The following is a 24268-nucleotide window of genomic DNA, read 5'->3' on the forward strand; positions in this document are numbered from 1 at the left end:
CTAGACTCTCTTGTCTAGAGATTTGGGAGAGACGATCCTCCTCTCGAATTGAGTATCTCTTGTATCTTGCTTTGTTCTTGTTTCCCTTTGTTTTCTATAAGAATTTGTTATCGTTTAATTGTTCTTCCACGACGATTTCTACGTTTTCTCACTATTTTTATCGATTATTGTTAGGTTTGCTTGCGAACTCAAGTAGATCCGATAGGATTACTTGCGAACTCAAGTATTTCCTATCAAGTTGGTATCAAAGCAAGTCTTGGGACTGGTGGAGGGCTATTTTCGGCAAATTCCAACAGCAATATTTTGCCCGAAAAAGGAGGAAGTTGTTGTTTTTTTACTCCAAAATTCAAATTTTTTTAATCTACAAACTCTGAATTGTGATGGCGGCCAAAAAGGTGGATGCCTTGGAGGAAAGGCTTGAAGTGGAGATGAATCAAATCAAAACAACGGTGGAGGAATTTCTTCCATGGAGGGACAAGTCACCGATTTCCGAGACATGATGAAGAAAATGTTGGAAATTCAAAACCAAACGACGGCTTCAGTGGCAGACGGGATGGAAGGAAAAAACACAAATTCTGAAATTCGTAGGGAGGAAGATAAGGTGGGAATCATGGAAGGAGAAAGAAGAAGACCCATCTGGAGCCTATCCAGAGGGAAGAAAGAGGAGGGGGATTTGGGGAGCGCCAGGAGGGATACTATGGCTACCGAGGTGCTGATTTTGAAGAAAGAAGGTGGAATTTCAAAGGAGATTTGGGCTATGGTAGGGCAAGAGAAGACTGGGAAACATAGGGAGGGCCTAGCACTTGGGAGAGGGGAAACTATGGAAGAATCAAGGGGAATGATGGCGACCAGAAGGTGAGGAAGTTGAAGATGCCATATTCGAAGGAGAAGATGCGTATGGGTGGATTTATAAGGTGGAGCGATACTTCGCCGTCAATTGGCAAACGGATGAGTAGAAGCTAACAGCAGCGGGCTTGTGCTTGGAAGGAAAAGCCATGTTGTGGTATCAGTGGAGAGACCAAAGGAGGCCTATCAAGAACTGGAGGGAATTCAATGACTGCATAATAGAACATTTCCAAACTGACCGGGGAGGAGATTACTATAAGCAGTTCTTTGCTCTGACATAGGAGGGATCAGTAGCAGACTACCGGAAGCGATTTGAGTACCTAGCTAGAAGGGTGGAGCAACTCTCAGATACAGTATTGGATGAAAATTTCATGAAGGGTTTGAAGGCGGAGATCCGAGCAGCAGTGAAGGTTTTGATGCCCCGTGACTTGGGGGAGGCCATGAAGATTGCATAACTGGTAGAAAATCACAGGAATCTGGAGAGGGGGGCTAGGAGTAGCAACACATGGGGGACTTATAGAATGACGACCACCCATCTAGCACCTAAAGGTCCTGCAACAGGAGGGAGTCGAGAGGCCACCAAGAAGAAGACAAGAGGAGGAAGTGGGGGAAATTTTAAGCGTCTGACAGAGAAAGAGATGCAGGAGAAGAGGGTTAAGGGCAGGTGCGATGAAAAGTACACGCTAAGATATCGGTGCAAGGACCGAACTCTTCAGGTTCTCACCATCTACGATGCGAGGAAACTGAGGGGGTGAGGATCAGACAGGGGAGGAAATGGATGAGAAGTTGCATTTGGATCTAGTTGAGGTTTTCCTGAACTCGATGATATGATTCACTACGAATCATACCATGAAGGTGAAGGGAGAGATAGAGGACAAGGAGATTGTGGTGCTAATTGATAATGGGGCTACTCACAATTTCACTTCCACCCAGGTCGTCGACCAATTGGGAGTGAGATTGGTGGATACCAGTTGTTATTAGATGATGATTTGTACGGGGAAGGTGGAGAAAGGCTAGGGGATTTGCAAAGGAGTGCGACTGACTATCCAGGGGATTCAAGTGAGGGAAGATTTTCTTCCACTAGAGCACGGGAGTACAGATGTTATCATGGAGATGAAATGGATTCAAACTTTAAGAGACATCAAAGTGAATTCGGGAGCACTCACAATGGAGTTTATAGTAGAAGGAAAGAAGGTGGTGATTAAGGGAGATGCGGGACTATCCAAATCCATGGTTTCTCTTAAAACGATGGTGAGGGATATACAGTTGGCTGGCGGAGGCTATTTGGAGGAGTTACATAGTTTGGAGGGAGCTCTGTTTAAAATTGTGCAATAAGAGGCGCACCTTGAGGCACGCCTCTGCGCAATTTGACCCAAAACCGCCTCGAGGCATACGTAATTCCTCTCCTGGCTAAGGCGTACGCCTAACTTGGACTGAGGCGAGCCTGCCTCAGAGGCGCAATTGCGCAATTCTGACAGAGGCGTACGCCTCATAGAAACGGCCCCACCCACTTAAAATGAAGACTTTTTCTTCCTTGATCCCGCACAGCTCCCAGTTATCCCGAAACTTTCATTCTCGTAGGCTGAGTTTGCGAAACAGAGAGCTTCCCGCACCCGTCAGCTTCCCTTCCCGCCGGCGTCGCCTCTCTCCGGCGAAGCTGAAGTGTCCGGCCGCCTTCTAGGAGTACTCCACAATCGATTTTAGGTATTTTTTTAGTTTAGGGTTAGAGTTTTCAAGTGAAAGAAAATCTAGGGTTTTTTATTTTTTAATTTTTTTTGTGTTTTTGAATTTTTGCTTTAAGAAACATGGTTAGAGGTAAAGAAAAGGGGAATACGTCATTGCGGCGTGACCCTTCTTGGAAATATAGTGTGAAAGTTGACGTCGGAGGAGGCGAGAAGACGTATGTGTATTTAAAATGCAATTTTTGTGAGAAAGTGGAGAAGGGCGGAGTAACCCGCATGAAAGAACAATTATCATGCTTTCATAAGAACATAGCACAGTACGCAAAAGTGCCGGAAAATGTAAAGGATGAAATAATTGCTTACATGAAGAAAACTACCACGGCAAAACACTTACAACATGAGCAATTTGATGAAAGGGTCGAACATGGTGCTTGCTTCAGGAGCGAGGGTGGAAATGGCTCTTCCTCCACTATACATAATAGAGGTGCACGGGGTCCTATTGATCAGTATATGACTAATCCAAGAGAGGATAAAGGACAAGCAGAGATGACGCCTGCGGCTGGTACCATAGAGGGTCGGCGACAGGTTTGTATGGACATTGGGAGGTTTTTTTTTTAGAATGTCATACCATTTAATGTTACGACATCGCCTGCCTACTTCAATATGCTGCGGTCTGTAGGGTTGTATGGGAGAGGGTTGAAGGACCATCTATGTACGAGTTGCGAACATGAATTTTGAAGGAGTTGCTGCAGAACACAGAGCGGAGCATTAATGAGATTAAACGGACATGGATTGAGACTGGTGTTACCATTATGTCAGATGGATGGTCTGACATGAAGAGCAGGAGCTTGATTAACATCCTTGTCAACAATCCCTACGGCACGGTGTTTTTATAGGAGGGACACACCCCATCTTATACACTGCGGGCAGAGAACTACACCGGTATCCAATGCAGATGAATAGTTGGAGGAGAAGGATAGGATATTAGCAGAACTCAAAGGGCATATACTGATAGAACAACAACCTATGAAGAATAAGACAGATGAACACAAACGATAAGTATAATTCGAACCCGGGGACAGAATTTATTTGAAACTGAGACCATATCGATAGAAGACAAAAGCCAAAAGGAAAAATTAGAAGATATCCCCACATTACTTCAGGCCTTATGAGGTGATAAAACGTGTTGAAGTTACTAGCATCATCATCGATACACCCGATATTCCATGTATCACAACTGAGTCAAGCTATCACAGATCACATATCCTCGCCCTGACAACCTACGACATTGACTGAGGATATGCAAGTGATTCTGGAAACCATGGAGGTTATGGGGTCATGGTCAGGACGACAGGAGCAAAGGAGTTCCTAGTGTGATGGATGGACCTATCGGATTATAAAGCCAGAAGGGAGCCATATTAGGAGATCAAGAAGCAATTTTCACCCTTCCATCTTGAGGATAAGGGTTTTTTTATTTGTGTGTGTGTGGGGGGGGGGGTGTACTTATATAGTGGAGGGGGTTTTGGCCCCTTTTGTGGGACCCAAGAAAGTAATAATTTATTATGTTAGGAGGAGAAGGAATAATGAGAGATATCTTATTTGAATTCAAATATGTGAGGGAATTAATTGGCAAGAGGGTTATTTTGGGGAGGAAGTAGGGAGAGCTTATTTAGGGCGAGTTATGTTGTTTATTTTTATTATGTATGTATGTTTTGATTTTCTGTTGTAGTTCTTTTCTTGGAGGCTCTTAGCGACGTCTACGGTTTTTGGGAGAGTCAATCTACCCTCTAATTGCAGCTCACTTGTATCTTGTTATTTGGCTTTGAAGGATAAGCCCAAATCAACAATTGCTTCAAGTAATCATGTAGATTTCTATTGTTTCTTCACTGATTTTACTTCCAAGGCATATCAAAATTGTAGTAAACATTCTATAAGACATCTGCTCATTGTGAGCTGAAGTTATTCATCAATTCATCATCATCAACAACCTATTGCAAGATTTTAAGTTTTTGGTGACCGGTTTAGGTTTAAGGATTTAGACTTTAGTAAGATTTAAGTTTAGGTTATGACGGAATGATTTTAGAGTTTTAAGGGCATTTTTAAAATTAAATAGCTCTTTCCGGTTAAAATTTCCTTTCAGTATATTTATCATTGAAGTGTTTGAGCATTTTTAACAAATTCACAAAGCATTCTAAGATCTCGCATTTGCGAGCTTAACGTAAAGATCGGAGCACATGCAGAACACCAACCCAAAAGTTTCAATACTTGGGATTTCTTGTTGTTGATTTGATTGGGCCGACCGATGAAGCAAGCTAAATAAATAGAGTACATGATGATCAAGACATTGAAGGTTATTTGTGTAGGACAAATAGTTTAGTGAATTGGAACCCGTTTGAGCGACGAGTAATGCTGTTTAGATTGGTTGTATTTTGTCAGACATGTAATGAAGTAATCTAGTAGTTTCAACCTTTGCTTTTCCAAGAAACTTTTGGCAATTGTAAGGAATCTACAATGGTCCTTCTTGCTAATAATTCAATCCAAAAATTGTCTCTTGCCATTAGAAAAGGAACAACCTATTATGATTACACATATTTTGGTCTTTAGAAGGCTTCCACCATGCAATAATATATTGTATGAGTGCTAAGTGAATGACTAATCAACCATTGATCTCTATATAAACCAAGTTTTCTATCTTTGAGTGCAGAATCTTAATGAATTATGAGACTATTAATTCCTTAGAGAATTTAACACTAGTTTTGGCTTTCAGTGTATTAATTTTCTCTAGATTGGGAAACATATCTATACGAATAGCATATAAGATCTGATTTGCATGCATCATAAATCAAGCCATCTCCATTGTTACAATGCTTATGGAAAATATAATGTTGCAAGACATCAAACAAAAATTACATGCCAAATGCTATGTTGTATATATTTCCTAAACATGGAATGTAAAATTTATATTCAGCTCTACCAAAATAAGGGTTATTTGGCCCAAAAGACTCATCTTCATGCTATTAGTCAATCTCGTAGCAATATTGGATTATTTATTATTCCAACCATCTCAGTAGGTACTCGAGATAGTTGAGGTCAAAGCCATAAAAATCATCGCCTGTGGAACCATTTTGAAGACCATTGGCCTGTGGAACCATTTTGAAGACCATTGGCCTGTGAAACTTTTAACATAATACCTTTCTTCATAGCTTCAATATCTCTTATAGAAGGTTCAATTAATTTGACATGATCCTCTAGCCTAGCAAAGGAAAACCTAGATTGATTGGTATTTTGTGAAATCTATGATCTTGAAAGTGCAGCAGAAGCTTTTTGGCCTCATTGCCACTGACTATCCTAGATAAGTTATCAGCTAGTAACATTAACTCATTCCATATATATATATATATATATATATAATGAAGTTTCACTCCTTTGTATGTACAGTTGCATCTTTATCACTTCTACTTAAATCATTAGTCACAATACTGTCTAAAAATTTTTCAGGTTTGTACATATTGCTAAGGCCTACTTTATTTCCCACATTTGAAGGGGCCTGATTAACAGCTGCATTTATGGGCAAGATAGACTCTCCTGATGAAGAGTTGATAGTTCCATCAAGTTCATATAAATTACTGTATGGCTAATGTTTGTAATTACTAAAGAGCGGGTAAAATAAGGTGAGCATGATCTCTAAATGATGTCGCCAGAGCCTAATTATTTAATATCAACAATAGCCAAAGAAATATCTTTATCCCCATCTTTAGTAGATTCAAAACCCATCTTTAATAAGTCTAAATTCCAACAGGATGTAGAAATGTCATCTGAAGAGACAGTCACTTCAAGGGATGGAATTTAAATTAAATTTCCAAGGTCTTCAGAAGCATGCTCGTCTTTTGTATGCAGTTGGCCTTTCATCATAGCAAGGTCCTTTAATTTAAAAAAGAAAAAAAGTTTGAGTATATGCCATTTGGTATGTTAACCATTAATCATTTGGAATGACAAACATTTTTTTTCTTTTGGTTAAAATATTGAATTAAATATATATGATTTATTCATTTCTATTATTGTTACTATTATTTTTTTATTAATTATGTGGGGTTTTTTTCCATTTAAAATTTCGGTAACCTCCCGGCATTACCCCCCCCCCCCGTCGGCCTTTCCCCCCCCCCCCCCGTGTAGGAGAGTATCAGGTAGGCACTTGCATTTGTTCATCCCGGACAGATCAAAGATACGATGGTGCATGTTTTCATGTATTCTCGTTGTTTTTTTTCTCCTGGCCAGGTCAAAGATACGACGAACGAGGGTCTTGGATACCTATCGTTAAAATAAAAAAGATAGAAATGTATACATTTTATTTTAGTGCAGAAAGAGTGACGTTAACGAATCGATCAAGTTAGGTTGAAGTTGTGGGAGATTGGGTCGGTCTGGAGAGGCATCAGGTCGCACGGGGTCGGGCGTAGGAGATCGAGACAGCTCGAGCTAGATTGAACAGACAAAATGAAGTTGGGTCTCTAGGGTTCCTGGGATGATTATTGCGTGCGCTGCTTCAACTAGAGTCCAGTGACACAAAGAAATTGAGTCGAAGAAGGGCTCAGAGGCTTTGGCTACTGCATTCGACTGAGGGAGGATGAGAAAGAATAAGTGAGTTCAATTCCTTCGGCTCCTGAGTGTGAATGAATAGAGAGCGAGAGGGAGATTTGGCTGCCTCCTATTATGTGAGGGAGTTACGTGAGTGGGTGGTTATGAGATCGTGGGGAGTTATGTGGAGCGGTTAGTGGGTTAGTGGGTCAGTGGCCATCAATATGTTTGGATTTCCCTACTATGTTAAGACAATGTGCATGAGTACTTATATATTGTGGCGAGCTTGCATTACATTACTAACTTGTGCGTGATGATGTAGACAAAAATTGAAGTGGAGAGATAACAAGTTTGTGACAAGATCAAACACAATTTCTCTCTCTTTCTTATGTTTTCTCTTTCTTCTTTTTTATGTTGATTTTTTTATGCTCAGTGTTCTTAACAAAATATATACATAAAAAAAGAAAGAGAATGGAGAGAATTATATGTAGATAGAAAAAAGGGTGAGGGTGGAAAGAGTATGATAGAGAGAGAGAATAAGAGTGAACGACATAGGGTTAGAGTTACAATGAGAGAGAGTGCTAGCGGTTTTATCGTGGTTACATGGATTAGGCAAGGCCGATGGCATTGAGCTTGGAACAAATATCACCGAAATTAGAAGAGGATGAGCAAGTTGTTGTAGTTCAGTGTTATCAAAGATGAGATTGATGGTTGACTTGAGATAAAGTGGTGGATGCTAGCATTTGTCAGCATCGAGCTTGGAACATAGGTATCCAACATCAGAGGATGGGCAAATTATTGAGTCAGGTGACCGGACGCGGAAATAGGTCCGGATATTAATAAAATATTATTTTAAATTAAGCGCAGGTAAAGCGCAAGTAAAGCGCAGGTAAAGCGCAGGCAAAGCGCAGGCAAAGCGCAAGTAAAGCGCAAGTAAAGCGCAGGTAAAGCGCAAATAAAGCGCAACTAAAGCACAAGTCAAAAGCGCAAGTCAAAAGCGCAGATAACGCGGCAAATTTTTATTGGATGTCCGAACTTATTTTTCGCCTCCGATCACCTGACCCAATAATTTGCCAGAGGATGAGGCATTCGGTGATAAGAATTGGATAAGATTTAAGCAGGATTTAACTTAAATACTATTGAAAAGAAAAAATTACAACTTCAAATCCTACGATATCTTATATCAGATTTCTCTATTATCCCTTAATAAATACACTCAGTGGACAATTGCACATGTCATGAACTCTTTTTCTTCACACGTTGGTCCCATCAAAGCATTCTCCAACAAATTCCTACTGTGACTTCCTCGCCATTTTTTCATCAACAGTCTCAGGAACTAGGGTGGGGGCAAAAGGTGAAGAAGGAAAGAGGTAAAAGCGAGAGCAAGTAGCAAGTTCTGAGAGGAAAACAACATGAGAGAAGTGCGTGCTGAGGCTGGAGATGTACACAAGCAGGATAGAGAAAAGATATCGCAGCGCATAACGAGAAATAGGGGGGATAAAAGGGAGAGCAGGGGTCAAATTAGGGGGCTTAATAACATTAGAGGGCTAGGGGGCGGCCTTGATGGATGGGCATGGGTATTAAGTTAGTGGGATTTTGAAGTTTTGATAGTAGAAGGTTGTTGTAGATTGACTGATTGATTGAATTTTTATTAAATTTTTAAAAGAAATACAATTATAAGTGCGTTCTTAGTCTAGTGCAGTTTTTCATTTTTTTATGCGTCTCAAATTTTGTGTAATTGTCTCAAGTGTGAGTAAATTTTGTATTTCATTTTCATACAGTAAATTGGTCAATATAAGTGCGTTTTCTATGTAATTTCAATGTTCCAAAAGCGTCAACATAATCTGTTTTACAAAATGGGTCATAGTTCCATGATTTTCATTCTGATTAAGGCATTTCAAACCAATTTCATGCAACGATGCATTTCAAGCTAAATTTCCATGACATTATGCCCATTAACCATCATTCGGTCATTTTTTATCAAATCGATCATAGAATAAATATAAGGATCAACATCATACGACTAAATGTTTTTCATAGAAAAAAGTCCTCTATGATTAAAAAAATTTATTACTTTTACCGAACTTTCACAAGCATCATTGACCTCGAAATAATAATTTATAAAGTCAGCCCAACAACATTAGTAGATTATAATGTTTCCCATAACTTGTACAAAAAAAAACCAACAATGAATGAAATAGATTCAAAGAGAAAAGGGAGAAAACAATATAAACTTACTTGTTCATCGTGAGAAAATTTACAAGAAGATCCACGATTACACTCGCCCCTTTGAAAAGAACGGCAAATTCCATGGGCATCTCTCTTCTCTCTCTCTGTTTCCTCATCTTCTTCTTCTTTTCTCTTATAACTGTTAACATGATCAACCCTTATAATTCGACCAAGAACCTTAGCACCATTCAAGTTATCTACATAAGACAAAATAATACACAATGTTGATCATTCTTTAATGAAAATAATGTTTCCAATGCGCCAGTGGGTAAGTAAAGGAATAAATTCAAGATGACCAACCTACAGCTAGAATTGTGCTCCTTTGATCTTCATAAGCAAGGAAGGCAAAACCCTTGGATTTTCCAGAGGCTTTATCCCTAACAAGATTAACATCCACAACTTCTCCATACCTAAGAATCAATTTAATTATCAGAAAAAACCGACTATGACATTTGTTTTAAGGAAAATAAAATGTATAAAGAACAATGATAAATTTACCATGAATACCACTTTGTAGTTAAAAGTTACAGAGGAATTCACCATAACACTAGCAAAACTACTACTCGTGGATCATACCAAAAATCAAAACAGATGCATTGATCAGTTAGAATTCTAAACAGGACATTGAACAGAAAATAATTCAAAGTAACAAAAGAATGCAAAGCTAAATCTCTCAATAAAAATCTTTCTAAGCATTAATATATAACTTGTGCAGAATATGGTACATATACATAACGGATAAATGAAAATCTTGAAATCATGATATGAAATTTGTTCCCTACAAAATATTCCACCCATGAGTTCTGAAATAAGGATTTATACGATGAAATGCAGTAGATAAGCGTTTATCCACATCCACTTCATCAATTTCTGCCATGTTACAGCCATATTTTTAGGGCCTTTTGGGATCACTTTTTTTTTTCTTTTTCTTTTTTTAAACATGTTCGTTTGATGTATATTTTATATGATTTTATTTATTGTTTTAAAAATATATCACATAGTTTTTAAAAATACTCAAAATAACTTTTAGGTGTCTTGAGTGTTTTTAAAAAAAATTCACCGCCATTCATCAACTCGTGCCCACTGTTGACCATTACTGTCACCCACCATCAGTTGCCACTAGTTAGCCACCACCACCACCACTATCACCGCTGGCCACCCTCATCATTGGTCATCGGCCAGCACCTATCACCTCAACTGACCACCTACCAATGCCTCAACCCATTGCTGGCGAACATTATAACCCACAGTCGTTGACTTCTTTTGACCACGATCTCCACTAGCAACCACCACTGCCACCATCAAATAAAAATAAATATAATACATTTTTAAGATCCAAATATATGTTATTTCAAATCAAAACATAAATAAAGCAAAACAAAAAAAAATAGTGATCCCAAACAGCCCCTTAGAAACTCATGACTAGAGCAACATTTGATTGGGTTTCTCACTTACTCTGTGATAGGATGTACTGATGCAAAACAAACGAGTACTCTATGGGTGTGAAAAGCTGCAAGAACTTCCAATATTTTTGCTTAAGACAGCATAACAGAGATTGTGGAGAGAAAAGTTGCTACTTTTCTAACCTTTGTTGACAAGTCAGTAACAAACCAAAAAAATGAACCGTGAAAGGAAATAAGATTTCAACTAGCAAGTACTGACCTCCACCAAACTATTGTATTTTGCAAAAGAATCAGCCATATTAATTTTCAGAAATCATAACTTGTCACACCTAGAAAGACCAATGGTACAATCTCCAAAGTCTTCATTATTATTTCCAGAGATTAATAAAAAATTCATAAGGCACAAAAAGCTTGATCTATTTACACATCATTCTTTTCAACTCCTAAAATCACGCAACCCTTCCATATAAATAACTCCTGGAATGAAAATCTTGAACCATAGAGTGCAAAATTTTTCCATAAAACTTAGAATGAGTTTCAAAATACAGTTTATTTGATGAAATACAATAAAAAGAAATAATTGTTATGATAATATTACATTTTGAGAAGTCTTTGTTGAGCATAAACCCACCTTATATTTCTAACTAGCATCTTTATAAAGAGAGCGCTCAATGGACATTACTTCGCTAGGTGTATTTATAACCCTAGAAAAATTACCTATTTAAAGCAAACTAAAGAAACGAGCAAAGAGAAAAGTATTTTGTGAAAACACTGTAATAGAATTAATGCATCTGCTATGTCGTTACTCTCGTGTCCTTATGTCTGATGTACATGTGTATTTATAATGCTTTGTGTATACAGGTGTGTAGCCGTGATTTGTTCCGTCTGTTACAAATGGATGGTCTGGATTACAAGAGCCATGTGATTTGTTGAGTCTCGTTCTTGTGGAGGAACTCGTCTGTCCTTTTTATCCCCCGTCAAGCTGAAGGATCTATGTGAACCTTCAGTTTGGCGCAAAGCTGGTGGAAACGCGTTGTGGAGAGAGGCTTTGTGAGGATGTAGGCGATCTGATCCTAGGTGCTGATCGGCAGAACTTGTATGATGTTAGAGTAGATCTGATGTCGAATGAAGTGATGGTAGATTTCTATGTGTTTCGTCCTTGCATGGAAGACGGGATTGTTAACTAATACTATGGTTGAGATGTTGTCGCAGTGGAGGTCTATCAGGTGCAAGATGGGTACTTTGAAGTCTTGTAGTAGCTGGTGTAGCCATATGATGTCTGTGATGGCCGCGACCAAGGCTCTGTATTCTGCCTCCGTGGATGCTCTTGCAACAGTATGCTGTTTCTAGACGCTCCATGAGATTGGTGTGTTGTCGAGAAATGAGCAGTATCCTGATGTATATTTCATTGTGTCGGTGTTGCTCGCCCAGTTTGCATCTGAGTATGAGTGGAGTTGAAGTGATCCATAGGAAATTGATATGCCATAGTTGCTTGTGCCTTTGATGTACCAGAGTAACCTTTTAAGATGGTATGAATGATATGGTTGTGGGTTATGCATGTGTTGGCAAAGTAGGTTCACATGGTAGGCGATGTCTGGTCTTGTGATGGTGAGGTATTGTGGAGAGCCCGTGAGTTGTCGGTATGTGTGGGGCTTGTTGAGAATAAGGTCAGGCAGTATATTTTGTGGGGGTTTTGTGCATGAGGGGTTGGATAGAGGTTTGCAAAGGTTGAGGCCTGCTATGTTGAGTATGGATGTGGCGTAATGAGTTTGAGAGAGAAATAGGGATTGGTCATGAGTTGTGATGTTGATGCCAAGAAAATTATTGGTTGTACCTAAATGTTTCATGGCAAATGTTTTATGCAATTTCAATATGATGCTGGAGATGAGAGAGTTATTATTACCTGTGAGTAAGATGTCGTCAACGTATGTGAGTAGATATATCTTCTTGAGAGAGTATGAGTAGAGAGGGGTCTGCTTTGCTTGGGTGGAAGCCAATTTGTTGTAGAAATATTGAAAAAGTTGTGAACCATTGTCTGGAGGTCTGTTTAAGTCAATAGATCACCTTGTGAAGAAGGAAAATGTGGTTCGGGTGTTGAGCGCTCTCATATCCTTGAGGTTGTTTCATGTATACGTTGTCTGTCAATTAGCCATGTAAAAAGGCATTGGCTACGTCTAGCTGGTGGACTTCCCAATTTATGTTGAAAGCAATTGTAAGTAATAACCAGATGGTTGGGAATTTGGCTACTGGACTAAAAGTTTCCAGGTAGTTGATCCCATATTATTGTTTGTGCCCCTGAGCTACCAATCGTGCTTTGTTTGTGGCTATGGAGTTGTTGGAGTGGAATTTGGTTTTGTTTGTCCATTTGCAACCAAGAATGGAAGTGTTTGATGGGGGTGGGACCAGAGTCCATATTACTTGCTGTTGTAATGCAAGAAATTATGTGGCCATTGCTTGTCTCCAGTGTTGATGTTTGGATGCCTCATGGTATGTAGTTGGGTCTTGAGGTAGGTGGTTATCATTCTGGGAATGTTGATGAAGTAGGTTTAGGATTGTCTTTGGTTTGAGGGATCCCGTTTTAAGCCTTGTTATCATTGGGTGACTGGATACTAGTGGTGGTATTGATGGGTGGGGAGTTGAGGAGGATGAAGTGGAGGTAAGGGTATTGGGTGAAGGGTTTGTGGGAGTGGTGGTTTGTGATTCATGGTTTGTAGTGTGATGGGAAGGGGTAATATGTGTGGAAGGTATGGTGTTGAGTTAGGTTGTGAGTGTGAGAAGCAAAGGATTGGATGGAGGAGTTTGGGTGGTGATGTTATTGCAGCTTGGGCAAATGGGAATGTGGTCTCATGAAAGTTTACATGTCTTGAAACGGTTATGTGGTTGGTGGTTACTACAGGAAAATCGTCAATTACCGGCGGATTTTTCCGGCGGCTTGCGGGCGGCATATTTTTCCGTCTGCTTTCCGGCGGCCTAAATTTTAGAAAAAATTCCGACGGTTTTCCGGCGGATCTTCCGTCGATTTTCCGGCGGCTTTTAATAATTAATTTAATAAATTAATAATTTTGGTTTATTTTACCTAATTTTTAATTTATTTTAATATATTATTAATTTAATAACTTAGTCTAATTAAGTATTAATAAAATAACATATTTAATTAATTATTAACTTTAATATTTTATTTTTTTATTAATTTTTAATCATAATTTTAATAAGATATAGTTTAAATAAATTATAATATAAAGTTTAACACATTTTCAATGTTAACATAGTGGTTGGGACTTAGCAAAACTGAGGGGACCCGGTTCGAATCCTGGGCAGGGAGCATGCAGCCGGGCAGTGCAGGTAGGAGTCCAGGCGGGCAGCGGGCTTTCTGGGCGGGCAGCTCGAGCAGACCGTCCTGCGGGCAGCTGGCAGGGCGGGAGTTCGGGCGGTCAAGGCGGGAGAACGACCGGGCAACGGGCAGTGCAGCTCGGGCAATGGGCAGCCGGGCAGGGCGGAGGTTCTTGGGCAATGTTTTTTTTTTAATTTAATTTTAAATATTTTCCGGCGGTTTTACCGCCGTAAATATTTTTCCGACGCCTCTTTTACTGGTGGAAAATTTGTCGTCGGAAAGCCGTCGGAAATTTATAAAACCGCCGAAAAAAAGACCATTTTCCGCCAGAAAATGCCTCCGGAAATGATTGATTTTCCTGTAGTGGGTTAGGTTGAGGCACTTGTACCCTTTGTGAGATTTGAAGTATCCCAAAAAAATGCATGAGGTAGCTCAGGGAGCCAATTTGTATCGGTTGTGTGGAGGAATGCACGGGAAATAAGCACATACAAAGGTTCTTATAATGGAATAGCCAGGGGTTTTATTGTATAAGAGTTGTAGTGGGGATTTATTGCGGTTTGTATGGGATGGGAGTCTGTTAATTAGGTAATAGGCAGTTATTGTTGCATCTGGCCAGTATGAGTAAGGTAAAGATGTTGTGTTTAATAAGGTTCTTGTTGTTTCAATGAGGTGTCAGTGCTTGCGTTCAGCAATGCCATTTTGTTCCGGGGTATAGGGGCATGAAATATAATGAATAATGCACTGTTTTTGTAGATATGCTTGTAAGGTTCTGTTTATATACTCTGTTCCACCATCTGACCGAAATTGTTTAATTTGGTATGGTATTTATTTTTCGATCATAGTATGAAATGTGGTAAAAATTGATAGCACCTCTGATTTACATGTCATAGGAAAAATCCATACAAAATGAGAAAAATCATCTATAAAAATGACATAATATCGAAACCCCTGATGTGAGGTGATTGGGGATGGGCCCCATACATCTGAGTGGATAAGTTCTAATGGCATTTAAGAGCGGGAACTAGAATTCCGAAATTTTAGTTTATGGCCTTTAAAGACCTTACATGCTGAACATAAAGCAGAGAGGATAGGTATGTTGAGCTGTTTGTTGGTGTTAGAGATGGTTGTCATGGTTCGGGTGCGGGCATGTCCAAGTGTTATGGCAAACGGCTGCAGCTTGGTGATTGTTTATGGCTGAGAAGGCAGATTGTTGAGGGATGCGTGGGGGAGCTGGGATTGGGTAGAGCCCATTACAGCTTGGGCCCTGTAGTAAGGTTTCGTTTGTATTGATATCTTTGACGTTGAAACCAGAAGCATCAAATGAAATGGTAATGTTATTGTCTTTGTTTAGATGATAAATAGAAAGAAGATTGTGAGATAATGTTGGGATATAAAGAAGTTGTGGTAATTGAAGCTTCCAGTTAGAGCTTGGTAGAAGTTCAGCTCCAGAGTGAGCTATGAGTAGTGTGCTTCCATCTCCAATCAGTATGTTGTTTGTTCCATTGTATGGTATTGGGTCACCCAGTGTAAGACTATTGATGTCGTTGATTAGGTGAGATATTGCACCAGAATCTAAATACCAATCCGGATTGGGGTTGTCATTGGTGACAGTAAGAGTTGTATTGAATTTTTGTGGAGGGGTGTAATTTATGTTGAATCGATGCCAGCAGGTTGTAGCTGAATGTCCCTTCTTATTGCAAATTTGACACAGTGGTGCTGGTTGAGTGTTGAGACGAATATTTTGCTGAGTGAAGCGGATTCTACCTCTTCGTCCTCTGCCTCTGGTTGAGTATAATGATGTGTTTTGGTCTGAAGGATTATAATGTATGGCTGCTTTAGCGTGAAGATTGATTTCTTCACTAATCAAAAAAGCATATAGATCATCTAGACTGAGAGGTTGTACCATGGTGCGTTAAGTGCTTTTAAATGACAGGTAGGCTAGTGGTAAACCATTTAGTGTGTAGAGTATTATTTCTTCTTTGTCAATAGTAACACCTATTGCTGCTATTTTGTCTACCAGGGTCTTGATTTCGTTTAAATATTCAGCCATGGTGTGTTGCTTCATTGAGACATTATGTAGATCGTTTTTGAGTTGAATAACTCTTGACTTGTTAGACGGTTGTAATTGTCTTTCAACAATTGTCCAGATGGCTATAGAGGAGTCTAGGTAAAGGACATATGGGAGGATAGCTGGGGTTATGGTGGAACAAAGGGTTGTTGCCAGGTTCTAATCAATCATAACCCATTATGTGTATTTGGGGGTTTGTGATGGTCAAGCCATCTGATGTTTGCTGGAGGCGGGGTGGTGGGGAAATTGTTGGGTCTATGAAAGTAGCAAATCCATTTGATCTGAGTAATTTGGTTACTTGTGATCTCCATATGGGGTAATTATCATTGGATAATTGGGTGGGAACTATGGTTTTAATATTTGAAATGACAAATTTCAAGGATGTTGGGATTTTGCAGGAATCTGCTGGTGGATCTATTGATGGATTGCCGATTTGAGAAGAGACGATTGGGCCATGAGACGTTTTCAGGAATCTTACCTCTCGTTGGGATCATCTGTCTTCACTAAGATCTACTGCTCTGATACCATAAAGAAATGAGCAAGGAGAAAAGTATTTGGTGGAAAAGCTGCAGTAGAATTAATGTAGCTGCTATGTCATTACTCTCTTGTCCTTATTGCCTGATGTACATGTGTATTTATAATGCTTTGTGTATACAAGTGTGTGGCTGTGATTTGTTCCGTTTGTTACAGATGGATGGTCTGGATTACAAGAGCCATGTGATTTGTTGAGTCTCGTTCTTGCGGCGGAACTCGTCTGTCCTTTTTATAAACAATAATCAATAAATACCCAAACAGACCTCCCCAATTCCCTTCCATTTCCTTAATTATTTTCCTCTCAAAACAACTGTCAAATCAGTCCCTATATATTTCATCTTCAATTAAAAAATATTTCCTAATTAATTCTCTCCAAATCAGCCCCCAAATCAGACCTATTCAATTAGGAAATATTTGTTAATTAATCACCTCCAAGACAGCCCACAAATCTAGCCTCTTCAATTACAAATATTTCTTAATTAATCAACCTCTAAATCTACTCTTTTCAATAAGGAAACATCTCCTAATTAATTTTCTTTGGTTAAGAACCTTCCTAAATAGCTCCCTCATGATTAGGAAACTTCTTAATTCCCTCACAATCAAATCAACTGGTCCATCAATACTCTCCTCCAAAGTGTCACGTTGTCCTCACGGTGGAATGAACAAAACTGCTGCTTAAGCACTTGATTAATACCACTGAATTGAAAAATGGACTGACATTAGGCCGAACGATCCCTGCCTCGAGCATCTCCTTGAATTATCTCTCAATCTCTTCGTTCTGGATTTGGAGATGAAGATATAAACGAACACTGATAGGTGAGACTCCTTCCTTTAAGATGATAACATACTCATTTTTCAGCGAAGGATTTAACCCTTGAACTTGCTAGAACACCCCTCGATACTGTTGTAGGGGTGATAGAATCATGTCTGGTGCTTCTAACTTCTCCCCATCCTTAAGCCCTTCCAAATTCTACAGCTCCACTAAAAGTCCCACTCCACCCTTTCCGCTCCTTGGAAGTAGCTCCAAAAGTGGCATCCCCTCTTCTTCCCCCAACATTTCTACCTCCTGATCTTTCCCTCTCCTCATCTAATTAAGGTTTTCTTCACTCCCTTGGTCACCGGTGGCTCCCCTTGCATCTGGAAACACTGTTTTGATTTGGAACTTGAGCATCTTTCTCATCATCTCTTCCATGATGGCAAACTTCTCATCGATCTTCTCATGGATGGGTAAAAATAGCTTTTAAAAATTTGAAATCTTTTCTACACAATCTTATTTCAATTGTCCAATCTCCCCTTCCAATACTTCTACTTTTCTTCCAGCCATGGGTGCCCATATCGAACAACTCTGATACAACTTTGTTAGAAAATGCTTGCAGAAATTTAGGAAACTCCTTGGCTGAAATCTGATTTCAGGAATTTCAGAAAACCAATGACAAAAAACCCGAAATAAAACACATGAACACTTTTTTATTGAAAGTTTTATGAAGGAAAAGACAAGATACAAGTGGATCTTCAATTGGAGAGGTAGACCGATTGAAGACCCGGCTCTCCCAAATCTCTAGTTGTCAGCTAGAGCCCAAACACACTAAGAACAATCTAATTTCAGCAAACAATGCATATCCCTAACCCTAGGAAAATCACCTATTTAAAGTAAATAATAAATAGTAAATACCCAAAGAGACCCCCCCCCTAATTCTCACATATTTCCTTAATTATTCCCCTCCCAAAACAGCCATCAAATCAGCCCTAAAATATGTCATCTTCAATTAGAAAATATTTCACAATTAATCCCCTCCAAATCAGCCATAATAAATTAGAAAATATTTCATAATTAATCCCCTTCAAATCAGCCCCCAAATCTACTCACTTCAATTACGAAACATCTCGTAATTAATTCCCTTTGATTAAGACCATTTCTAAACAGCTTCTTGATTAGGAAATTTCTTAATTCCCTCACAATCAAATAAGCTGGTCCATCACTTTCATAACTAGTGTCTTTATTTAATAAATGATTACAATTAGTCAGCCTCAATAGAATTTATCAATCTTTTTTTATATTTTTAAGGTGGAACTAAACAAAAAATTAACTTTCTTCATCAAGAATAAATTGACTGATAAAAATCATATACTCTATAACATAGTTTTAAACAAGAAAGTAATTGAGAGCATAGCTTGGAAATAATACATATGGATATTAGTTTTTAATTCATCCAGTGTGATTAAAATCATACAGTAGGGGCCAAGCGAAGTGACATGTTGGCGTGCGAACACCTACATGCAAAGCGTGAACTAGCAGCGAAGCACATGCTCGTCACATCATTTTATTATATCACATTATAACATTCCATGCTCAACTTCAACTTCGAACAAAATCATGGTTCAAATTTACAGGTTTAGCTTAGCAACAACTGCAATAATTAGGCCATAAATACTTGCTTCTCCTCCTTAGTTTTCTCATAGCACTAGGTCACAACTTGTTTGTTCTTCTTTCTCACTTGCTAAAGCTCATTACTTCTCTCTTTGTACTCCTCTACACGTTCTTTCACTCGTCTTTCACCCATCACTTCAGGCTACTAGTGGTAGTAACTTCTCACTCACAAGGTTCTCGAAAATGCTTCTTGATATATCCTTCGTACACTTCTCAGTTCCTTTATCTTCACTCTCTCATTTAATATTACCTCCGCCTCTCAATTTCTTATAAATCTTGCAATCTTAGAAGTATTCTTGATCATTAAGTATTATTTCATTACAAAATCATGGTTCAAATTTAGAGGTTTGGTTTAGCATCAGCTACAATAATTAGGCCATAAATACTTGCTTCTCCTTCTTAGTTTTCTCAAAGCACTAAGTCACAGCTTCTTTGTTCTTCTTTCTCTCTTGCTAAATCTCATTACTTCTCTCTTTGTACTCCTCTGCACATTCTTTCACTCATCTTTCACCCATCACTTTAGGCTACTAGTGGTAGTAGCTTCTCACTCAAAAGCTTTATCTCAAAAATGTTTCTCGATATATCCTTCATACACTTCACAGTTTCTTTATCTTAAACTCTCTGACTTAATATTTCCTCTACCTCTCAATTTTTTATAAATCTCTCAATCTTAGAAGTATTCTTGATCTTTAAGTATTATTTCATTACTTAATTTTTTATACCTTAAATTCCTTCATGGCTTTCAAATCATTGGAAAATACAGTTATTGAATATACAATTATATTTGCTAAAAATAACTACTTGGTGTGGTTTAAATTTGGTTAATTAGAACAATATTATATGAAAGTAATATATTTAGATATACAAGTCATGAGCATTCTAATTAATGAAAGAGTTAGTTCGCTTTGCATTTTGTGCATTGCAGCAAAAATAAATTATTGTCCACCGCATTGCGCTTGGTACTTCAAAAACAATGAATTTATCAAATTCTTATTTTATAGCTCTCACACAATTCCTTATTTATGAAGATACCAAATGGATTAATCATATTTATTGTGCCGTTCATGAACTATTCAAATTGGTCCATTGATTCATAATTGGGCATTGTTGTAGATGTGGATCACTTCTCACTGATTTGTATGGAAAATCTACAAAACTAATTTTTCAAGGAGACCTCATAATTGGATAACAAGTTTGGGCTTGAGAATGATTATCTAATCATAACTGATTGATAATGTGTTGAAAATAAAAGTTAATTTTGATCATTCCATGAAGATGGTGAATTTAGAATGCATACACAATTAGGGTTTTGCATATATTGATTTATCATATATATCACAATTCTTAGCAAACTAAGTGAAAAAGGTAATGGAAGACTTACTGAGCAAAAATAGCAAGAAGATCCCCTTCCGTGAGATCATATGGGATGCCACCGACGAATACATAAGCTGAGTCCTTGTACTTGGCATGCCACGAGGCATCCTCTGATATCCCAAGCGTTGCCTCAGTGGAATTAATCTTCTGGATGCGCTTAACCAATGTCAGAGGATTCATCTGCTACAACCCAAGTTGTGAATTTTGATAAAAAGGCACTTCTCTTTAATCACGAACTACATATAAAAATTTAATCAATAATTGAATTTTTTCACACAGAAAAACATATTTGAGAAACCAAATAGATATCAAACAGCAATAAAAAGTCCAATAAGTAGCTAAAAACAATTAAGACTTAAGAGAGAACCCAAACTAGCAAAAACCAAACCACCTTCAGATATTTTTCTATCTATTGGCAATAGATTTAACAAAATCAATCAATCAATTTAAAGTTGCAATGGAAGACATCAACTAGCTATTGGCTAGCATTGATGTAGTTAAGTAGTTTTGAATCGAGAAAAATAGATATAAATAATTAATTATATAAATTAGCATATGCAACTGTTAAAAAAAACTATCATTTAAAATATTGTAATAAATAAGAGATCAGTTAGAATTTAATTATGCTAATTATTTAGAATGACCTTTGACAATAATTTCATCTATCAATATTATGAGCGCATTTCTATCCTGTATGATGCATGTCCAAACCGTTAAAGTCTACATTCACTATCTAATATTAAACAAATGTATTCTCGCAACATTCCTTACATAATTTTCATTCAGTCTAAACATTCTTTAGGCCACCTATGTATTGAGCAACCAGTTGTTGGATAGATTCGTTCAAGTTGTTTCAAACACTAAGAATAGAATTCTTCATTGTAGTTGTCCAACGTCAGAGTCACTTGAGAACAACGTTGATGATGTAGGTACAACAACTAACCGAAGTTAGAGGGAAGATAATGGCTGCATAGTAGTCCTTTTATGCTACCTAATTATTCATGTTTCATTTAGGGTTTGTTTGGCAACGGGATTTATGCCCGATTTGAGCAGGATTTATATTAAATCCTACCAAACAGGATTTACACTGACATTCAAACTTACAGCAAAATAAATCCGCCATCTGGTCATTTTTACTGTAAATCCCGGATTTACTAAATCCTACAGTTCAATGGACTTAACATTTCACCATGAGGGAGTGCGGACAGAGGAGTAGTTGGTGTACCTGGCTTTGAGCATTAAGATTCCTGCTATGCCATTCCTTTATAACGTGAGCTCAATCTTCTCCATCTCCGCCTGTCGAAGCTACCCTCTCTTTCTTCGTACTTTCTATTTCAAGGCACTGATAATTAGTCCAATTACCACATCTCCATAGATTTGCCTACACTTCGGCATCTAGCGTCATTGTTCGACCTATACTTCTTGCAGTTCGACTCCTGTAAGCCCATCCGTCGACGAAATCTCCATGTTAGGTATGTTTTCCTTTTCTGTTCCCAAGCATGCTCACCTCAATGGCTGCATCTGAGACTCCAATCTTCTGTCTGCTCCATCCCTTTATTTTTATTGTTTAATCTTTGAAAAAGTTCTGATTAATTTCTCTTAATTGATGTTACGTTTCTCCAAATTGGTCAAGATTTAACCTTATTAGCTTGATTTTAGTGTTCAGTAGTTCTTGCTATTATAGATTTTCCTATAATCAACACTTTGGCTTCTCTGTGAGCATGGATTTCAGTTTCCTAGGATTAATTAATCTTAAGATGCAAAGTAATCTTGTTTGTTTGGGACGACGGGTTAAGTGAAGTTCTGTTTCGATTGCAGGAACAGTTCATGAAATTTAATATTATTTTTGGGCTTGGCATAAACATGATAAGCTTGAGTTATGACAGGATATATTAATATGTTTATCAAGCGTTAATCCCCAGACTAATCGCACCACTGACAGTGCCTATCAGGCATTTTCCTATTGCCAATGATGAGATAACTTGTTAGTACTTAGTAAACCAACTATGCCAGCAATTGTGGATCCTGAGTAACAAATAATCATCTTTAATTTTATGGTTAAAGTATAATAAGACTTTTTTATGAAATTTGAAGTGAATTTACTGATGAGAGTACAAACTTACAGGCATTCAATCAAGGACGTCTATCAGCATGATTGAGATCTGTACTTCCAATGATGGACACCATCATTGTCTTATTATTAGATGTTAAAGTAATGTTGCTTTAGATTTTTATTGTGTTCTACTGCACTCCACATGTCCATCAAATTTTTCTTTGTAATATCAGTTCTATATTGATCTTGGTACTTTCCAGCATTCAAAATTTTAATATTTAAATTTTAATCAGTATGAGAGCTAATGAATTTTAAATATAATTCATATTATAAAAAAATCATCTTAAATTTTATATTACATTAACAAACAACTTCACATTCACATGATTTAACAATTATGTTGCCAAACAATTTTAAGAACTTAACTTAAGCAGGATTTACTAAATCCTATTCAAGTTAAATCCTACTTGTTGCCAAACAACTAAAGGGCATGCTTGCAGGATTCAGGTCAGATTTCGGCAAGATTTGAGCTTAGACGTAAATCCTGTTAAACGCAAAAAAAAAAAAAATACAGCCAAGAATACAAAGTTAAATCTCAAGTTAAGTCTAATCTCTATTTCCCGGCGTTTTCGCCATTTTTACCCTATATCCCGGATTTCATAAATCCTATTTTTTTACGGATTTCCTAAATCAGACCAAGGAAGTAAAGTTCCCAGCGCGGCTCCGACTCTTTCAGAACTCTACTTCACCCAAAGTAGAAGAGCAACAAATAAATGCAGAAGAGGAAAAGCAAACCATAGACAGTTAAAGGAAAGTGTCGTTCGAAGTTTTACCTCAGGCAAACCAGTGAAGCCGAAAAGCTCTACCTCACGCGAACGGTCCGATGGAACCGAAGGAAAAAACCTACGCGCCTACCTATGAGGATTAGATTAAACAACAACTTTAAATACAATGGAATCGTAAGTGGTTGTTTATTAGTCAATTTTAGGGGCTGTTATCGGATTTAAGTCGGATTTAAGCTGAATCCAGCCAAACGGTTTTTGTGCGCGTTAAATCCCGGCGATGGGTAAATCCCAGATTTAAAGGATTTACGGATTAAATCTCGGATTTACCAAATCCCTCGGTTCGGCGGATTTAAGGGATTTGGCCGAAGAAACGCGCGAAAGGGAGAAAGTTACCTTCACAACCTGCGAGCTCCCGTTGTTGCTTCCGGTCAAAATGTCGTAACTTCCGATCCGACAGGAATGGAAAGTCGTCGAAGTTGCGAAGTCGAACAGCCACGAAGGAGCCGAAGAAGCGACTCGTGCAATCTCTGCACCTCCTGCGAAGCAACGAAGCCGAACAGCATCGACGAAAAGAGAAGATGAAAGACAAACCTAGAGGCCTCTAACTTATTATTGATTAAGTTAATTAATATAATTTAAAATATAATAATTAAGTAAATTAATTAAATTATTAATATTATAATCAGTGCATAAATTAATTATCTAATTTAACTTAATTGAATAATTAGCAATTAAATATTAATATAATTAGCTTAATTAATATAACTTAAAATATAAATTATTAAATATATAATTAATAATATAAATAATAATTAATGAGTAACTTGTACTTAACATGTTATTAATTCATAACTTTTTTTTGAAAATATTAATTAATTAATTCATAACACGTTAATTTTTTTTTAATTATAAATTTATTTTTTTTATTTATATTTATCTTCTTCACATTTAAATTCCTAATTG

The 24268-nt window shown here is 37.8% G+C and overlaps 1 protein-coding gene across 3 annotated transcripts in view; it reads right to left on the reverse strand.

Moving 5' to 3' along the window:
• Window positions 1–23750, reverse strand: part of LOC110097002 (zinc finger CCCH domain-containing protein 25) — a 30559-nt gene extending 6809 nt beyond the window's left edge. The window contains exons 1-5 of one of the 3 annotated variants that reach the window (XM_020823199.2): window positions 23699–23750; window positions 23354–23435; window positions 20475–20647; window positions 9630–9739; window positions 9339–9526 (exon numbers count right to left, since the gene is read on the reverse strand). In XM_020823199.2, coding sequence (XP_020678858.1) covers window positions 9339–9526; window positions 9630–9739; window positions 20475–20647 — 471 coding nt within the window. In that variant the 5' untranslated portion in view covers window positions 23354–23435; window positions 23699–23750. Of the gene's footprint in view, window positions 1–9338; window positions 9527–9629; window positions 9740–20474; window positions 20704–23353; window positions 23436–23698 lie in introns of all 3 variants that reach the window. The other 2 variants (XM_020823200.2, XM_020823201.2) reach the window with 2 other exon arrangements.
• Between the last annotated feature and the right edge of the window lie 518 nt (window positions 23751–24268).

The sequence above is a fragment of the Dendrobium catenatum genome, unplaced genomic scaffold (assembly GCF_001605985.2).
Source record: "Dendrobium catenatum unplaced genomic scaffold, ASM160598v2 fragScaff_scaffold_725, whole genome shotgun sequence".
NCBI classification, from domain to species: Eukaryota; Viridiplantae; Streptophyta; class Magnoliopsida; order Asparagales; family Orchidaceae; genus Dendrobium; species Dendrobium catenatum.